This window comes from Staurois parvus, unplaced genomic scaffold (genome assembly GCF_062004578.1).
Source record: "Staurois parvus isolate SC_StPar_1 unplaced genomic scaffold, SC_StPar_1.0 ptg000233l, whole genome shotgun sequence".
Taxonomy (NCBI): domain Eukaryota; kingdom Metazoa; phylum Chordata; class Amphibia; order Anura; family Ranidae; genus Staurois; species Staurois parvus.
The window spans coordinates 3,422,266-3,442,694 of record NW_028318029.1 but is presented as its reverse complement, the minus strand read 5'-3'; the positions used below and the strand labels follow the sequence as shown (position 1 = coordinate 3,442,694).

The window sequence follows — 20,429 nt, the reverse complement described above, 5'->3', positions numbered from 1 at the left end:
CTAATGACAATTTCAATAAAAAAATAACAAGGGGATATGGTATTCTTCCCACCTATGTGTAAGCAAATTTGGTATTGTCCTGGTTGGTTAGTAGGTGTTAGCATCATTGTCTGCGAAAAAATAGTGGTATCCTGCTACTTCTGTTTCAATTATTTTTATTAACATTTAAGTAAAAATTCCAAAGAGAACAAGTATTTTTTTACATAAACCATTTTAACATAAATATTTAATGGAACAATAAAGAAGAAAGTAAAGTGGGAAAACAATGCTTGAACAGATGTGTAATTAAGCCAGGAATCCCAAACCTTCTGGAAGTCATCACTTTTATCATTCAAAATTGCTGAGAGATTATCATTATTTATTATCCAATTCAATTTTGAAACAAGCCATTTAAAGACAATTGATGGAAAGTTCCATGACCTAGCAACTGTAATTTTGGCTGCAAAAATGTCAAAAATTAATTCACTGGAATGTTTAGGACCATAGGGTGTAGTCCGGTTAATGGAAACCGTAGAAGCTGATGCAGACAATGATATATTACTAAGAGAATATATCAGCTAGCAAATTTTAAAGCAGAAAGTTTGAGGTTTAAGCAAAACCCTTTATTGACTACTTATAAAAAGGTAAGGCAAGCTTTCAGGATGAATAAAGGATATAATTTAAACTCCAACCTTCTGCATTAATTGATGGCTAACACAGTATAAGACTCTGCTACTGCTAAATGTTAATCAAAAGTTTGTGGACTATTGGACAAAACCATCAGATATGGAAAATGTTCCAGGATGATTGCCTTTGTCAAAAACCCAAAGGGTTGCATTTAGCTAATTGGAGTTGCTATACTCCTAAATCCTTAGGTGGTTTAGGAATGGAGAGTAAAATTAACCATTTGACTTTAGAACCACTTTAAGTAAATTTCATAATGCCAGAAGAATAAAGAGAGGTTGAGTATAGCAAGTCTTCAACCTGGTTTTGACCATATTTTTCGGGAGTGGTGAACAAACTGGGATTTCAATTTGATTCCACCAGGTAGAATGCTTTTGTATAAAGTTGAATAATTTTGAGCAAGCTGTGCTGAGTGAAAAAGGGAAGTTTGGCATTCCTAAGCCACCTAGGGATTTAGGAGTATATAGGATATGATTGTTAATTCTGGGCTTATATTTATACCATACGCATTTAAACAGTTTGGATTCAAAAGAATCTAAATCTTTTTTTAACTGTTTATTGCAAATAAATAGATATTTGGCAGAACATTTTATTATTTTTATAGAATTAAGGTGTCCAAGCCATGAAGGGGGTGATAATGAACAAAGGTAGATAGCTAATAAAGTGTATGGAAAGATGGTGTGCATTTTATACCAAAGAAGGAAAGAGGGGATGAAATCCATTTGAATGGAAAAGAGGACATTAATGTTTTGCAGATTTTTCTTCCAAGTGAAAGAATATGTAAATCCAACATTTCATATTCCTGATATGTGCCTGTTGTACCATATATCCTGTTCTGTTTGCAAAAACTGACCACACTAAACAGGAGAACACACCATGGACATTTCTCTAGCTGTGCTGGGAACTCAGTCTGCTCTCCTCCAATATCAGACTTGTCCTGACATGTCCCCCTGCACAGCCTTTCACTGTGAAAACCAGTGTGCTGCTGTTTCTCCTTCCCTAGCTCTTAGTTCTGGTTCACATATATGCAAATTGGATGTGGTTTGAACCGCATCCAATCCGCGTGACATGTGAATAATATTGCTTCCTATGGTGCATGTTCATATATGTCTGGTGCACTGGTGGTGCGGATTCAGTACAGTTTGAAAAAGAGTCATGCCCATGCCCATGGGACTTTATATGAGGTACAACAGAAACAATGATGTAATTACAGTATATATAAAACATTTTTGTACGTAAAGGGATAAAAGCATAACTCTTCTGTTGGTTACATTGTCCAAGTACACGCTTGGTTTACACATGAAAAATTCAGCACTCAGAGATCTACCGAAGAGAAAGATGAGCACAAATGATGTACGATATTCAATGGTTCATGAGCTTCGACAGGAATATGTAGTAGATGCTGCCCTCCTCAACGCCTAGTGCATTACCAATGATTTATTATTCACAATACATAGATGTCAAATGGATACTCACAGAAGTGGAAAGTAAAATTGCATAAAAACCACAAGATGCCACAAAAAAGCGTTGGCTTGCCAGTCCAGCTGGGTTGCATGGACACATGTGATTCCCCTTGCTGTGGCATCTTGTGTATTTTCTGTAAGTATCCATTTGGCATCTACATGCTTAGTTTGGTCAGATGCTTGTTGGCTGGGAACAAAATCAACCTGATCTAGATGAATGTATTGGGTATAAAAGCATTGATCCCAGTAGCCTATCTTTTAATTAAAATTAATTTAATATTATTAATTTATAAGTTAAATACTATAACCTGGTAATTTGTGCAGAGTGATAAATCATTTTATATCATTTGCAGAATATGTATACAAGCCAAATTTTCTGTTGGATGATTAGGATTGTCATTTCTAATACTACTGAAATAATCACACAAGTGTGGAACTAGTAAATTCACATATTTTTTATACTATATGCGAGCGAAGCCATTGGCTTTTAGAGATTTGAAAGGTCTAAATTGTTTAATGGCTAATTTGTAAATGGACTTATCAGACATGGATACCATTGACATGATCAATGGTGAAAAACATTTTTCGGATAATTTTACTACAAAATGTTCTGGCTATATGTAGAGTGAGGTGTTATTCTCGAGTGTGTGAGGGGAGTCTGTGGACATAGCTGAAATGCAACAAGGGGCTATAGATTACATGTTCTTGCCTATGTTCTGTGCTGCCTATAATGATTCAAGTTGTTTTCAGTAAAGCTATCTGAGTAGAACTGCAGATATGATCATTCAGTCCAAATCAGGGTTGCTAATCATTAATTCTTACAAGCATGGTGATGAGAGCTACATGGGAAAATAAAACTGTTAGACAGGGCCAAATTGGTTGTTTTGCAGGCTGGCTGGTAAGTGTTGCTAGGAAATCCTTTGTTTGCTTGCGATGTGCATTGCCCTTTCATGTGCACCTTACTGTTAAGGTTGGTTATAGGTTAGGATGGTTGCCATTTTTTGTCTACATGGGAAATGTGCATTGGGTGTTGTATGACGTAAAAAATGCTTCTCATATTTTGGGATTGTAGAAAGTGCAGAAGAAATGTCATCAATGTCTAATTAGAGCTAATCCGGATGTCCGGGGACTCGAGATAGGTGGCACTCACCACAAGTTATGCCTCTTTGCGGATGACGTCTTACTTTTTCTCACATCTCCCTTGACTTCCTCTCCTTCCCTACTCCGGCTTCTCGAGAGGTTTGGCTCCCTCTCTGGCCTTATAATAACTCCCCACAAATCAATGGCACTTAACATCTTCCTCCCCCCTTAAGAGTTGGCCCACCTGAAACAGATCCTCCCATTTTCCTGGTCACAACGCCATATCCCTGTTTTGGGAATCAAATTGACCCCCAACTTATCAGATCTTTATGCAGCTAACTACACTCCGATGCTAACCCACCTCACTGCTCTTATGACCAAATGGTCCTCCCTACCACTCGCATGGCTAGGCAGAATTGCAGGTATAAAGATGTTATACTTTTAAAAGTTTATACTTATTCAGAGTTCTCCCAATCCCAGTACCCTCTCACTACCTTCGCATACTACAACGTCACATTTCCTCCTACGTTTGGGGCACTGTCCGCCCTCGTATACCCCGCTCCACCTTATATCGCTCCAAGCTCAATGGCGATCTTGGCCTCCCGATATCGGCAAGTATTACCAAGCAGCACACTTAGCACAGTTGTCAAAATACCATGTGACCTTCAAAATTCCTCAGTGGGTTGTCCTTGAATCGATAGAGTGTAATCCCCTTTCCACTGCTAACTTACTTTGGCTAAGGCCAATAGACCACCGCTCAATAACTAATCCCATCACCTCCCACTTCCTATCACTGTGGGACAAACTGAAAACTTGCTATCTCCTCCAATCATCACATAACCCCTTGCTCTCATATCTTCGAAACCCAGCCGGTCCCCGGCTTGGCTAACGCCACTCTCATTCAAAGTATGGACCTCTGCTAACCTGCTCCATACACATCATTTCCTACAGAGGAATAAGTTTAAGTCCTTCGCCTCATTACGGGAAACATATAGCCTCCCAGCTTCCGAAATATTTAGATATGTACAACTACTGCACTTCTTCGCCCCCTATGCAACAATAACTAACCAACCTAACACCATGTCTCCCTTTGAACGGACCTGATACAAAGATCCTCACAGACGTGGCCTCATTTCATGCCTATTGTCACGAATGGACTGGCCAGCAATGGTGGGACTCACCTGCCTTTTGATCTGCAGTACCAGGGCTGGCCAGCGGGTGCTCCCAGCAATCAGAGACTCAACCTTTCAGCCAGCTAACACCTGGAACTGATGATGCTGGGGTATTTAAGGGATGGCCAGACCCACAGACTCTGCCTTGGTGTTGTGTTTGTCCTGGGCCCTGTATCTGTCCTGCATCCTGCATCCTGCATCCTGCATCCTGCATCTTGCATCTGTCCCTTTGCTGACCCTGCCTGATCTGAACTGCTGCTGACTTCTCCTGCTCTGATCCCTGGCTTGTGACCCTGACCATCCCTCTGCCTGACCCTCTGTACTACGCTGCTTGCTACCTGCTGAACCTGGCCTGTGACCCCGACCATTCTCTGCTTGCTCCCCCTGTACCTACCTGCCCAATTGATATTGACCCGGCCTGCCTGACGACGCTTGCTTGTATGAACTGTTATCTGTGGGTGGTTGGTTGGGTTTGTTTGCACTGTATTATGTTTAGTATTGCACTGTGTTTATGTTTGTATGGTTAGTGTTAATAAATTATATTGTTTATCACATATCTGAAGTCTGCGTTTCCCTGCATCAGTCACACACCTCTGGTCATACCTGGGAGCCCTGACATTACACCAAGGCCAATCCTGACCAGAAGTGGCTGCACAGGGAAGCCATCTTGGCTTGTTGATGGGAAGGATGGATCTTGATGAGGTTGAGTATTTATATCTGCTAGTGTTTGATGACAGGGAGTATGCTTATCAAACTCTGAAGGAGTATACCCGGGATGAACTGCTAGAATGTATACGGCTCGCTCATGTTCTAGTAGATCAGGGCACAGAGTTCTCTGAGGTGCAGCCATTGATTGAGGTTTGTGCTGAGTTGGTTTCATCTGGTACCCCCGAATGCAGGGATGAATTTTTGCCACCATTTAGTGCAGACCAGGTAGAGTCCCTGGTGTGGTTATTAGAGGATGATGTGGGTTACTTTCTGGAGCGTTATTCCACATGTTCACCACAGACACTAAGAGATTGTATAAACGCAGTGCAGTCTTTGGTCAGACAGGCTTTGTGTAAGCTCAGCTTTGTTCAACCCATACTGCAGACATGGACAGATTTGTTGCACCCAGCCTCAGTCAGCTTACAAAGACCCAGTCCTGCTTCTAATCTATTTCCTCAAAACTCTATTCCTGCATTCCCAACAGCTCCTCCTGCCCTGCTATCTACCGCATGTCAGTACCCTGTTCCCACTCGCTGCACCTATCCTGCCTTTAACCCTGTAAAAGAGCCCTCTGTAGCAACTGCTCCCTCTCCTGTTCCATCCTCCAGCTCTTCTCTGTCTCCAGCTGCTCCATTCGTTTGCAGACCTGCGTTTACTTGCAGTGCTCCAGTAGTTAAAACCAGAAAAAAGCGAAAATTCTTTCCAACCAATACCATCCTGCCAGTATCCAAACCGGTGAACCTGCCGTCTGAGAACCTGCCTTCCGTGGTTCAGCCTGGTGCCTCTCTTCAGCCTGATGCCTCTCTTCGGCCTGAAGCCTCTACTCGGCCTGAAGCCTCTACTCGGCCTGAAGCCTCTACTCAGCCGGACGCCGGCATTCAGCCTGATGCCTCTACCCAGCATGATGAACTGATCCAGCCTGACGATCCTATTGGGCCAGTTGACTCGATGCCCGCTGTTGATCCAGATGATCCGGTACCTGATCCGGTGCCCGCTGTCGTGCCAATTGACTCAGAGCCCGCTGTCGTACCTGGTGACTCGGTGCCCACTGCCTTGCCAGATGACGCGATGCCGCTGGCGAGCCAAATGACCTGATGCCTGGTGACCCAGGGCCCGCTGTCATACCTGGTGACCCGATGCCCGCTGTCGAGCCAGACGATCCAATGCCTGGTGACCCGGTGCCCACTGCCTTGCCAGATGACGCGGTGCCCGCTGACAAGCCAAATGACCTGATGCCTGGTGACCCAGTGCCCGCTGTCATACCTGGTGACCCGATGCCCGCTGTCGAGCCAGACAATCCGGTACCTGATGACCCGGTGCTCACTGTCGTGCCTGTTGACTCGGAGCCCACTGCCTTGCCAGATGACGCGGTGCCCACTGTCGAGCCAAATGACCTGATGCCTGGTGACCCGATGCCCGCTGTCCAGTCCGACGATCCAATGTCTGACCCAGTGCCCGCGGTCATACCAGTTGACTCGGAGCCCACTGCCTTGCCAGATGACGCGGTGCCCACTGTCGAGCCAAATGACCTGATGCCTGGTGACCCAGTGCCCGCTGTCCAGTCAGACGATCCAATGTCTGACCCAGTGCCCGCGGTCATACCAGTTGACTCGGAGCCCACTGCCTTGCCAGATGACGTGGTGCCCGCTGTCGAGCCAAATGACCTGATGCCTGGTGACCCGATGCCCGCTGTCCAGCCAGACGATCCAATGTCTGACCCAGTGCCAGCGGTCATCCCAGTTGACTCGGAGCCCACTGTTGTGCCTGGTGACTCGGTGCCCGCCGCCCCGCCTGGGGGCCTGAGACCTGTCGTTCCGCCTAAGGGCCCGAGACCTGTCGCTCCTCCTGGGGGTCCGGTGCCCGCCGCTCCGCCTGAGGGCCCGAGACCTGTCGCTCCGCCTGGGGGTCCGGCGCCCGCCGCTCCGCCTGAGGGCCCGAGACCTGTCGCTCCGCCTGGGGGTCCGGCGCCCGCCGCTCCGCCTGAGGGCCCGAGACCTGTCGCTCCATCTGGGGGTCCGGCGCCCGCCGCTCCGCCTGAGGGCCCGAGACCTGTCGCTCCATCTGGGGGTCCGGCGCCCGCCGCTCCGCCTGAGGGCCCGAGACCTGTCGCTCCATCTGGGGGTCCGGCGCCCGCCGCTCCGCCTGAGGGCCCGAGACCTGTCGCTCCTCCTGGGGGTCCGGCGCCCGCCGCTCCGCCTGAGGGCCCGGTGCCTGTCGCTCCGCCTGGGGGTCCGGTGCCTGCTGCTCCGCCCGGGGGCCCGGTGCCTGCTGCTCCGCCCGGGGGCCCGGTGCCTGCTGCTCCGCCCGGGGGCCCGGTGCCTGTCGCTCCGCCCGGGGGCCCGGTGCCTGCCGCTCCGCCCTCTGCCCGGAGTCCTGCCCGATGTGCCTCTGCCCGGAGTCCTGCCCGATGTGCCTCTGCCCGGTGTGCCTCTGCCCGGAGTCCTGCCCGATGTGCCTCTGCCCGGAGTCCTGCCCGATGTGTCTCTGCCCGGAGTCCTGCCCGATGTGCCTCTGCCCGGTGTGCCTCTGCCCGGTGTGCCTCTGCCCGATGTGCCTCTGCCCGGTGTGCCTCTGCTCGATGTGCCGCTGCCCGGAGTCCAGCCCGATGTGCCGCTGCCCGGAGTCCAGCCCGGTGTGCCGCTGCCCGGAGTCCTGCCCGGTGTGCCAGTCTTTGATATCCCGCCAGTTACCAGACCCGGGCGGTGGAACATTTTGCCCAGCTAGGACTGTTTGGAGCGTCCTGAGGCCGCTCCTTGAGGGGGGGGTACTGTCACGAATGGACTGGCCAGCAATGGTGGGACTCACCTGCCTTTTGATCTGCAGTACCAGGGCTGGCCAGCGGGTGCTCCCAGCAATCAGAGACTCAACCTTTCAGCCAGCTAACACCTGGAACTGATGATGCTGGGGTATTTAAGGGATGGCCAGACCCACAGACTCTGCCTTGGTGTTGTGTTTGTCCTGGGCCCTGTATCTGTCCTGCATCCTGCATCCTGCATCCTGCATCTGTCCCTTTGCTGACCCTGCCTGATCTGAACTGCTGCTGACTTCTCCTGCTCTGATCCCTGGCTTGTGACCCTGACCATCCCTCTGCCTGACCCTCTGTACTACGCTGCTTGCTACCTGCTGAACCTGGCCTGTGACCCCGACCATTCTCTGCTTGCTCCCCCTGTACCTACCTGCCCAATTGATATTGACCCGGCCTGCCTGACGACGCTTGCTTGTATGAACTGTTATCTGTGGGTGGTTGGTTGGGTTTGTTTGCACTGTATTATGTTTAGTATTGCACTGTGTTTATGTTTGTATGGTTAGTGTTAATAAATTATATTGTTTATCACATATCTGAAGTCTGCGTTTCCCTGCATCAGTCACACACCTCTGGTCATACCTGGGAGCCCTGACACCTATATTCCCTTCTCACAACTTCGGCCACCACTTCCCTCCCTTCATATACCTGCAGATGGGAAACAGACCTAGATAGGCAATTAGACCCATCTGATTGGGACCACATCTGGGCCAACACAAAATCATCTTCACAGAACATTATAGCCTTAGAAACCAACTATAAAGTCTTAACTCGTTGGTATTTGGTCCCAGCGAGAATCGCAAAATACACCCCTAATTACTCTCCCAATTGCTTTAGAGACTGTACAGACCCAGGAATACATTACCACATATGGTGGGACTGCCCAGTAGCTCAAACCTTCTGGGCTGCTATTTTTAACATGCTATCCAGACTTAGTGCAACCGCGCTCCAACCCAATCCGACAACAGCTCTACTCAACCTACGCCCTCCTGGCATAACCAATTCGCAATTCAAACTCCTCCTGCAAGTCACTATGGCAGCCAAGCAGGTCATTGCAAAATCCTGGAAATCCCCCTCTCTAAACATCACTGCTGTTAAAACCAGAATACCACGAGCCATGATACATGCAAAAGTGGAAGCCACAATTCTAGATACAATCCCTAAATTCTTGAATGTTTGGAATCCCTGGGTTGAGTGTTTCCTAACGCCAAATTTTGACGAATCACTTCTTCTCCCTTGATATGTAAACTATACACTTTAGGCACTAAGTGAACCACCTCATACAATACAAAGGTATTACCACACCCTTCCCTACCATTCGTGAAGTCATTACTGTCGCTCTTCATTCCCCCCCCCCCCCTTACCTCTCCCCCCCCTTCGACCCTCCTCTGATTTTCCTTAACTTTTCACGTTGCTCCAGAGAGTCATTACCCCTACTGGTCAAATTTAACGATATTATATCATCTTTCGCTAACAACCTTTGCTTAGTTGATACCGCTAGAAATACTGCATTGTTTCCTTGATTCTTTCTCTCTCCCTCATCATAAAGACATTGACACTGTGACTTTTATTCGCTATGTTCTGTTGTCAGTATAATGTCTAATGTATACTGCTAATGTCTCTCTACCCTTGTTACATTGTTACATTGTTAATAAAATGTTTGAACAAGAAATGTCATCAATGAGCACTGGGTAGGATTCCCCACTTCCCTACAGGTTGCAATACTAGGGGAGTCAAGTGGGGGCAAACATTCTGGGCAGTATGTAGTGTAAACTGAGGAACCCAGGGCTGAGATATGCAGGCATACTTGGGGGGGCTTTCTAAGGAGTTAGTCCTTAGAAAAGTAGAAAGGGTGATAGAAATAAGAAACTTTGTTTTGAAGGGGAAGCTTCAACTATGTGGAATTAGTTTCTGCTGCAGAGTCGGGATAGAAGAACTTAATTTCTTTTGCTTCTGAATTGTAGAAGGGGTGAAATCAGCAAAAAGCTAAGGCCCTAAAAGCTGAGGATGTCTCTTTCTCAGGCTTCACCTGTTTCCTATTGCATAAAACAATATGTTTAGTCCTACTCATACAGTTCTTCAGACTGTATCAACTGAATGCTATTATTCTCCTGTTTATAACAGACCTGTAAAGAAATCCTAATGAATCATCTACTTCTAAGTACTGAGTCATATGAAATGTAAAATACTAACAGGAAATACCACAATAAGTGTAATTGCATTATTATAAGAAAAACAATGTGAAGTGTCTGCAAACAGAGTTTTCCTAAGCAACCAAAATGAAGGGAAAAAATCTGATAGAATTAAACTACTGGGGAAGAGAAAAAGTTGTATATGCTTCAATACGCACCAAAGGAAATATTCCGTTTTCAACCATGGTCCTTCAAAGGATGTGATCTGCAGCTTGGTGCCAAGTTCTCCACTGTTAGTCCTGGCATGTGAGCAGCACTGCAGGAGCCCAATAGCATGCATTTTCCACAGAAGACCCATCCACTGCAGGAAGTACTGATCCAATTGCTACCAGATTACTGAACTTCAAGTAGGGTTTATTTATTTTATTACAGGTACTTATATAGCACTGTCAATTTTATGCAGCACTTTACATATATACAGTGGGGATCGAAAGTTTGGGCACCCCAGCTAAAAATTGGTATTAATGTGCATAAAGAAGCCAAGGAAAGATGGAAAAATCTCCAAAAGGCATCAAATTACAGATTAGACATTCTTATAATATGTCAACAAAAGTTAGATTTTATTTCCATCATTTACACTTTCAAAATAACAGAAAACAAAAAAATGGTGTCTGCAAAAGTTTGGGCACCCTGCAGAATTTATAGCATTTCTTCATAAATTTAGGTCAAAATGTATTCTATGTCTTTACTAAAAAAAATCCCAATACGTGTAAATTAATTGGTTTACATGAAAGTTATAGCATTTACAAATGGCTGTATAGATAATGGGATTTTTTTATTTTCTACTAGTAATGGTGGCGATCAGCGACTTATAGCGGGACTGCGGCGGACATTCTGACACTGGGGTGGAACTAACTTGGTGTCATTGACATACCAGTGGCACCAATAAAGTGATCAGTGCTAAAAAAAACACTGACACTGTACTAATGGCACTGGGCAGGAAGGGGTTAATGTGAGGTCGATCAAAGGGTTAACTGTGTGCTAGGAGTGTTTTACTAGGGGCGAGGGGGGGGGGGTGTTCTTCACTGTAAGCAAACTGATCGGGATGGTTGTACTCTGCACAGCCATCCCAAGCAGTGTGCTCGAGCTGACAGGGAGGAAGATTGTAAACAAAACAATCTTCCTCCCTGTCGAAGATGCTTGGTAATCACCAGGCACTGGGTAATTACCGGCTGGGACCCGGTGATTGACATCCACAGCCATGAATGGCGGCGCTGGTAGGGCGCCCCCTACCCGGAAATGCAAAATTACATATATATATACGTGATTCTGCGCACAAAAGCCGCTCTGTAGCAGTATATCTGCTATAGGGCGGTCCTTAAGCGGTTAACAAAGAACAGCACAAGCACAATGCTTGCACGATTCTCCTAAACTAACAAGCCATTTTGATAAAGTGGTATTAAACCCACAACAGTAAAATCAGTCTGTATATCCAGTAACGCATGCTTGCTATACTCACTGTGGCACCAAAGGGGTTAGTCCTCTGCATTGTTTAAAAATGCTGTTTGATCCTGTCTTCTCTGATCCTCCCCTTCTTCCAGTGTCTCCCTTTCATCTCCTGATAAGACATATCATGTGGAAACACTCTGCATATGATCAGTTTGGTGTGTATTGCTAGAGAGGTTTTTTTTTTCTTGGGAGCATGCATGTGATCGGCACAAGGCCAATCAGCACTGTCCAGACAGAGGTCATCTGTCCTCCTAGAGCAGAATGAGAACTCATCCTACAAGCTTCAACATGTACTCTGCTGGACACTGGTAGAAGTCACAATACTGCTCTGATGATCAGAAAAGGTATTTAGCAGTTTATATTTACTAAAATAATTGCATTTCCATATAGTGTGTACTGTGAGAGACCAGATATAGTGAATGCAGGGTCCTGGGTTCAGTAACACTTTAATGATGATCAATTGGTTCTCTGTTCTGTGGTTGTGACAGGCAGTATACGGGACAGATAAAGGAGAGCTGGAGCTGCATGGTCTGATATCAAGGTCAAAGCCGATTTTCTATATAGAAAGTATATACGGAAATCTGCTGAATTCCATCTTTCAATCAGGTGCAGACCTGCGTTACTCTGAGATAGAAACTAGTAGACCTAAATTGGATCTATATGCTCTGTTATCTCCTCAGAGAAGTGTAAAAGCCAAATGATTATTAGTAATGAGCCAGACTAATGTGGGTCACTTGCCCATCTTCAGTAAAGTAAATATGGGTTTCTACATCATGATGATTTATTGCTCCCATAACACCATGCACTGTGCCATCAATATAAAATACAAGCTGTCAACAAATGTCCTTTACTTCCCTGTGGAGAGAATCACCTAATCATAGCAATGAATTGTTAGATGTATTTGATTTACTGTATTTGATTCTTCAAATTGCAGCCAAGCATTTTGGTCATCCTCAGTATTCTCACTGTACAGCTTAAATGAGAAAATCGGGGATTAACAAAAACAAACAATTGATGTGATTCTGCATCTGTCTCCCGCCACTTCTAAGACCAAGAACCAAGTGATCAAAGATCGCTGATCGCTCAGTTCTTGATTTTCAGTCTCCAGCTCTTGTCTCTGCCTCTCCAGCGCTCATTGGAGCATCGGCTGTGGAGGGGGTGGGAGCAGCTAGCCAAGCATCTGGGTGAATCCTAACTTTAAAGACAGGATCTCTCCAGAGACTGGACCATCTTGGTGACATTGATCGACAGCAGACTTTAGCCCAATGTTGGCTGAATATGGGTCACAGGAGTGCAGAACTAAGCAATCCTGTGATTCCCAGGAGAAGTATGGCCAGAAGAGCTTTGACCCTACTTTTCCTTTAATTGCCAACAAGAATCTGCATGGAGTTTGTATATTGTCTCATTATATTGTCTTGTCATGCTTATAAGGGGTTCCTCTACACTTTCTAGATGTTTACCCAAAAACACAATTGAACTGAGCTTATAGAGTATTTTAAGTATGACAAGCACATCACGTCACAAGTTCCTTTATAGGCACTGGCTGATGAAAATGGCTACTGTTCAAAATGCTTGTTCCCAGTTTTTGTGCTAAATATGAAAGTTGTGTTATGCTTGTACCAAAAACATTTTAATGTTATGTAAATGGGACAAATTGCAAAATAAAATTTGTACTTTATAGCAACAGTATTTTTTTTTATATTTAAACCATATTGTGGCATTAATAGGCATATAGCTAAAATGTGAAAATGGTTCTGGAGAGTTACTGGTTAAAATATGCAAAGTGCAGAAAACACCTTTGTTGGGCTAAAGTTCTGTTTTATTCATAGTGTACATTAGAATAAAACAGGGGACTCCAAACTTTCTAACCAAAAGGCCATTTTACTGTCATTCAGACTTTAGGGGGCCAGACTGTGGCCAGTGGCAGTAGTTAATGTCCTAAACAATGTCCTAGGCTTGGTGAGCAGTGCATAGCACCTATGGTCAGTAGGAGGAGGAATAGTACCCCATCATTGGTGTCAGTGGAAAGAATAGTGCCCAATCATTGGTGTCAGTGGAAAGAACAGTGTCTTGTAATTGGTGTCATTGGAAAGAATAGTGCTCCATCATTGGTATTAATGGGAGGAATAATGCCCTATTCTTGATGTCAGTGGGAAGCAGAATGCTGCATTGATAGTGTAAATGGGAGGAATAGTGCCCCACTGTTGGTGTCATTGGGAGGAATTATGCCCCACTGTTGGTGTCAGTGAAGGGAAGTATGACCCACTGTTGGTGTCAATGGAAAAAACAATGCCTCATTGTTAGTATCAGAAGAAGAGGGTCAATGGGAGAAACAGTGCATCATATCAGTTGGAGGAATACTGTCCCAAGGGCTGGATAAATGGAGGCAAAGGGCCTGCAGTTTGGAGACCACTGGAATAGAAGCCTGTATGTCAACAGAATTCATGAAAATGTTACACATATTTGTAAATATTACTAGTCTACTCTTTTCTTGTAGTGATTTTGGTTTAAATAAATTATTCCAATAAACAGAATTTTTCTGTTCACAAAGCTGTGTCTGTAATAAAGTATGGTTTTGCTGCCACCTCATGGTAAAAGTTGGAACTTTATCTGTCATCTTTATCCAACATTAGATGTCCTGTTCAGAATGGCCATAGAAAAAATAGTCATTCTCTCAGAGATGACATCATTCTTGCCTAGACATGGAATGAGAAAGTGAGTGCAGGCAGAAGGCAGAACACCTAACAGGATGTTTTGGATGGAGGTATGATGATGGAAACCTGCAGCAGAAAGATGTTGGGAATATACAAACTGCCTGTAGATTCTGTCCCTGTTTGGATTCAAACACATGACACAGTGTTGTAAAACAAAAACAAAAACAAAAACAAAACAAAAAAAAAAAATATATATATATATATATATATATATATATATATATATACTGTCCCTTTAGATGACCCATACAAATTCCAGGCAAATGTCAATGCTTCAATTTGCGTCTATATGTAAATTTATTAAACATATTTGTTTTCTGAAATGTGTCTTATGCATGCCTGACAATGAAATTACATATACAATTGAATATAGATAAAGGAAAAATTAGGTTTAAATATAGGTACTGAATTCACAGATTAAATAGTATTTGTGGGAAAATGTTTAATTGAAAAGGTTTGGGGTATATCTGCAGAAAAAGCTGAATAACAGCATTCAGTTTAAGGCAGTCCGTACAAAGGATAACAGATTCCTGGGTTGTGTTGAATGGTCCCTTGTGAGACAACATTAGATAATATATCTACAAGCTGGACATGGCGGAACCTAAGGGGGGTTAGAAACAGATAATCTTACTAGTATGAGGACTGAGAACTTATACGTACTGAAAGGTTATTCAAACTAGAAGTGTTTTTCTTTTAGAAGCAGGCTCCATACAGAAGATCTAGCTAATATACTTTATTATTATTATTGTTACAGGACTGTCTAATGAGCTTTTCACCCATAGGGTGAAGCTAGTAGCAAGGAGACATTCACTTAAATGTATGGAACAAGCATTTTTCAGCATCAGCATAAAAAGTGATTTCACTGCAAGTGATTAGAGTGCTCTGCCAAGAAAGTTTGTGATGTCCAAATCAATTTGAGGTGTTCTGGATGCATCTCTTACTAGAAATGACATCTCTATATACACTATATTGCCAAAGGTATTTGGGCCAGCCCTCCAAATCATTGGAATCAAGTGTTCCAATCACCTCCATGGCCACAAGTGTATAAAATCAAGCACCTAGGCATGCAGACTACTTCTACAAACATTTGTGAAAGAATGGGTCGTTCTCAGGAGCTCAGTGATATCAAGTGTGGTCCCGTGATAGGTTGCCACCTCTGCAAGTCCATCTGTGAAATTTCTTTGCTACTAAATATTCCACAGTCAATTGTTAGTGGTGTTATAACAAAGTGGAAGCAACTGGGAACAACAGCAACTCAGCCATGAAGTGGTAGGCCACGTAAAATGACAGAGCGGGGTCAGCGCATGCTGAAGCGCACAGTTAGCAGAAGTCGCCAACTGTCTGCAGAGTCAATAGCTAAAGACCTCCAAACGTCATGTGGCCTTCAGAATACTTTAAGGCAAACTTAATACTGTATTTGGAAACCCCAAATTGAAATATCTCATTTAGTGTTTTAGAGATGCGGATTACCTGCCTAACCTTAAGGGGACCTCTGGACCTGATCTGGAGTCTTTGATGACCCATTGTGAGAGGGATGCCCACCACTTGATCTTCGATGGATCTGACATCTGGGATGATTATTCCTACATACGCATAATCCATGCGTTTCTGGTGAGTGCGCATTGCTATTATTTGAAGCAGTAAATATTCTGGAAGTTTTTTCATCAAATCCAGACAACACCGTGGATATTGCATAAACTTTATACTGCCTTTTTCATTTTTGAGCGCTGCACTGTTTATTGTTTACATTTATATATATATATATTTTGAAGGTATTATGGTTACCTGGAGTGTTCTAGCTGCTGTATGTATTTAAGAGCGCTCACTACAATTTTGTTTTATTATCAGTCCAGTGCTTCTGCCTAATGCAGGCCATACACGGGTCGAATGCTGAACAAATTTTTGGAAATAGGAAATTTAGTGCGTTTTGTAATCCAGTGGTGTCACAGTAATTTCGAAATTCAACCAACCAAGCCTTCAATTTCACCTCATGTTGCTACAGAAAAGAATTTTCGTGGCCAAGAATTTTCTTCTTTGCAGGTCACAGCTTAGGCTCATTTCTTTTTCATTTATATTTCTTGCACAATTCTCCCATCATTGACTCGAAATTCGTTCATTTTTCAAAATATTTCCAACATGCCTGATTACTCAGATTTGATGGTCACACAAAAATCGTCCGTTTCTGTGACCCAGTAACGGTGCAAAATTTGAACAAAAATTCTTAGAAAAGATTTTCGAAAGAAAATTCTTTCGGTATTTGACCCGTGTATAGCTGGCTTAAGTCTCTTCAGGCCCTGGGCACATGCTTGCCCCCTCACATACAATGCAGGGTTAAAAGCCCTACACTGCATGTGGTGATGTCAAGGGACAGCTTTGGAGGGATGGTTAGGGTAAGTATTACACATTACCCCTGCACCCCTAGACTAAACAAGCATTTAACCCTTGCTGTGTGTGTGGTGGTGGTTGTGGGAGCACTGCATTTGTACAGGTTGCCTGATTCCCAGAGTTCAGAATTAAACATACAATGAGCAATGGTAGGCAACAGTGTGTGAACTGTATGCAATTGGTAGTAGTAATATGTAGTAGTAATATTTCTTTCAGTACAACTTGGGCAGCACAGTGGCTAAGTGGGTAGCACTTCCACCTAGCAGCACTAGGGTCGTTGGTTCAAATCCCAACCATGGCACTGCCGTACTTGCTTGGAGTTTGCATGGTCTCCCTGTGCCTGCATGGGTTTCCTCCCATGCTCCAAAGACATGCTGGTATGTTGACTGGATGCTGTCTAAATTGGCTCTCGTATATATATGAATGTGATTTAGGAATCTTAGATTGTACGTTCCTCAAGGTTTAGGGACTGATGTGAGTGTACAATTTAAATTGACGGCGCTATATAAGTACTTGTAATAGATGAACTTTAAAGGCGCAATAAACATAAAATGCAAGTTAGTGTAGAAAACAAAACATAACTTTTACAAATCGCTGTTTTTTTCAAGCATGTTGAAATAAAGATATTTGACATAAAACTGTGTAATGGGAGGAATTTTACTTACACATAACAGAATTCCTTTTAAGAAATCATACTGAAGGACATAGGCTGGTAATAAAGAATATTAGATACCAGCTGGCAATAGCAATTGTGCATGGTTCTTTGATTCCTGACCCTTTTTTCCCCTGATGACAGTTCAAGACTTCCCCATAGACATTTGATTGTCACCTTATCCAGCCAAAAAAGGTCGAGTTAGAAGACTGTCATCCCTACTGTCTCCTTTACATAGCAACAGTAAATGCATTTTCAGACTAGTCTTGATTTTCCTATAAGTGACAATAACGATTTTTTTTAAGACGCACAATGCAATAACCCATAATAACCACTCAAAAATAATCTTTTGTTTATCGGACAGCAGTGAACAGAAATGTGATTGGCATGTGTGTACACTTCATTTTTGCACTGATTTATTAATAATCCTTTATGAATCAACACCTGATTTGAGTAACACAACTTGTGTATGATGTTCAACGGCCTTTCAGTTTCCAGAGGTGGACTGTTTCTGTTAAAGTGATTGACAAAGGGTTGAGCAGCTTCATCAGTTCTCCTTCCTGTAAACAAAGCTTGTGAAGCATCTGCCAAGGGTGTCATAGGTTACTGTCCAATGTAAAATGTCCTGAATGAGTACAGACAAGGGCAAAATAAAATTACATTTTGGTTTGTGAGTGAGGTCCATCTATAATTTCATAACCTAGAGCTTCCATTTCCTTCTCCTTCTTTTTCTTCCCATCGGAATCAAACTGGGCTTCGATCTCTGCAGGATCAACATAGGTGTAGAAATAGGCCATCACAGAAAAGATAATGCATACTGCCACTAAGAGAGCAGCAAAGAGTACATACTCTGCCCACTGTAAAGGCAACCAGAAAAAATATATTAAGAAAGAATTACATATATCATAAAGATTATAAGTATATACCAATACTTCATACTACAGTGTGACCTGGGGTTTTTGTTTTCTCTAATCTTTTTGCAAACCTTTGCTAAAACTTTGTGAAATAGCACTGCTTGGACCTTGAAGAAGGGGACATACCCCAAAAGCTTGTCCTCAAAATTGTATGTTAGTGCAAATAAAAAAAGTATCACATCAGTACTCAATTGTTTCTGTTGTAAACCTTCAAAAATACATGAAATTTAGGTCGTTTTTTTAAAATAAAAAATATATTAAACTGCACATTGGAAGTATTTCTTAAAGTGGTGCAAAGCGATGGATAGTAGCACATTATGGCTTTACCTTGAAGGAGAATGTTTGTTTTTTTCTCCTTCATACGTTTACCGCTTTAATTCACAGTTCATGTAACTAACAATGAGCTTATGCATGTTCATGAAATTATGAATTTAGTGGATCTGCTCTACGATCTGGTAAACATACAATTGAAAATGTTTTATTATATCTTTTGGATTAGTGCAAAAATTACCTGTCGATCTTGCCAGAAATATTGGTAGCTGACATCTTCCTGTGCTCTCTGCCTCTGCTGCACTCTTATCTGTGAGTATTGTTCTTATTTCTCTCAATTAACTACAGAACAACCTCCACTAAGTTTATCGAGATGAGCAGGGCAAAAGAGTTCTGTAGTCATTACACATTTCCTCTACTAAGGTGACAGTGCTGCTTCTCTATACTGCTTCAGCACAATGAATACGTATAATAACCAGGGGCGGACTAGAAACTCATGGGGCCCCCGGGCAATAGGGGATCATGGGGCCCCTGTGTCCTTGCCCAAACTCAAAAAGCCTATGAAAAAGGTACCAGGGGCATCTCATGGGGCCCCCTACTGACCCCAGGCCCTCGGACAGTGCCCGAGTTTCCAAATGGTCAGTCCGCCCCTGACAATGACCATAGGACAGGAAGTGTGTTACTGGCATGACCACAATTATTATTATTATTATTATTATTATTATTATACAGTATTTATAAAGCACCAATGGTTCGCTCAGCGCTGTACATTACAAAGGGGGACAGAACATGTGACAGAACAATACCAATACAATGCAAAACATGAGGGGATTTAGGGCCCTGCTCTTTCGAGCTTACAATTTAGGAGGGAGGGGATAGTGGTACAGGAGGAGATAGCTGTGGGGGATGGAGTGGTAGGAAGAGTGGAGGAGGTCGGCAAGTTAGCAGGGGGCGGGGTAGGCTTCCCTGAAGAGATGGGTTTTCAGGGTGCGCCTAAAGGAGAGGAGAGTAGGTGATAATTTAATGGGTTGGGGCAGGGAGTTCCAGAGGATGGGTGACACCCTGGAGAAGTCTTGGAGGCGGGCATGGGAGGAGGAGACCAGGGAACTAGAGAGAAGGAGGTCTTGTGAGGAGTGGAGTGTGCGTGCTGGGTGGTATTTGGATATTAGGTCAGTGATGTAGTTCGGGGCAGTATGATGGACGGCTTTGTACGTCAGTGTTAGGATTTTGAATTTGATCCGTTGTGCAATCGGAAGCCAGTGGAGGGATTGGCAGAGGGGGGTGGCGGAGATGGAGCGGTTGGAAAGGTGAATGAGACCACTAGGTGAAAATAAAGGAAAAAATACTATATAAAAAGGAAAATGGATGCAACCACCACATCTAAAAACTCATAAGCTACTGCATATTACATTTTGTTCCTAGGTTTAGATACATTGTATTGAAGCAAAACTCCACCATTTAAAAAAAAAAAGGAAAACATATCATAAAAAGGAAAATGAATGCAACCACCACATCTAAGAACTGATAAGCTACAGCATAATACATTTTGTTCCTGAGGTTAGATACATTTTATTGATGCAAAACTCCACCGTTTAAAAAAAAGGAAAAAATACTATAAAAAAGGAAAATGAATTAATGCAACCACCACATGTAAGAACTGATAAGCTTCAGCATAATACATTTTGTTCCTGAGTTTATTGATGGCAAAGTCAACCATTTCATTTAAACTGACATTTAATCCTCCCCCAAGAAGTGATAATCATAAGCAAAAAGTAGTATCGGAAATTCTGGGGTCAAAATTAGACCCAGATACATTGACAGCTGAAGCTTTTTGGAATCCTAGCAGCAATCTGCTATCATTGTAGGGCCTGATTTCAAGTATTGTTTTACTGCTTGAGCAGCTTTCTGGAAACATTTCTTATTAAAAGGACTCCAGGTTAGGACTCCAAATTTACATTCATGTT

General features: G+C 43.5%; 1 protein-coding gene across 1 annotated transcript in view; it reads right to left on the bottom strand.

Moving 5' to 3' along the window:
• Positions 1–17,268: 17,268 nt before the first annotated feature.
• Positions 17,269–20,429, bottom strand: part of SLC15A1 (solute carrier family 15 member 1) — an 82,032-nt gene continuing 78,871 nt past the window's right edge. Inside the window, exon 23 of the mRNA XM_089679973.1 lies at positions 17,269–18,138. Within this exon, the coding sequence (XP_089536099.1) occupies positions 17,938–18,138 (201 nt within the window). The 3' untranslated portion in view covers positions 17,269–17,937. The remainder of the gene's footprint in view (positions 18,139–20,429) is intronic.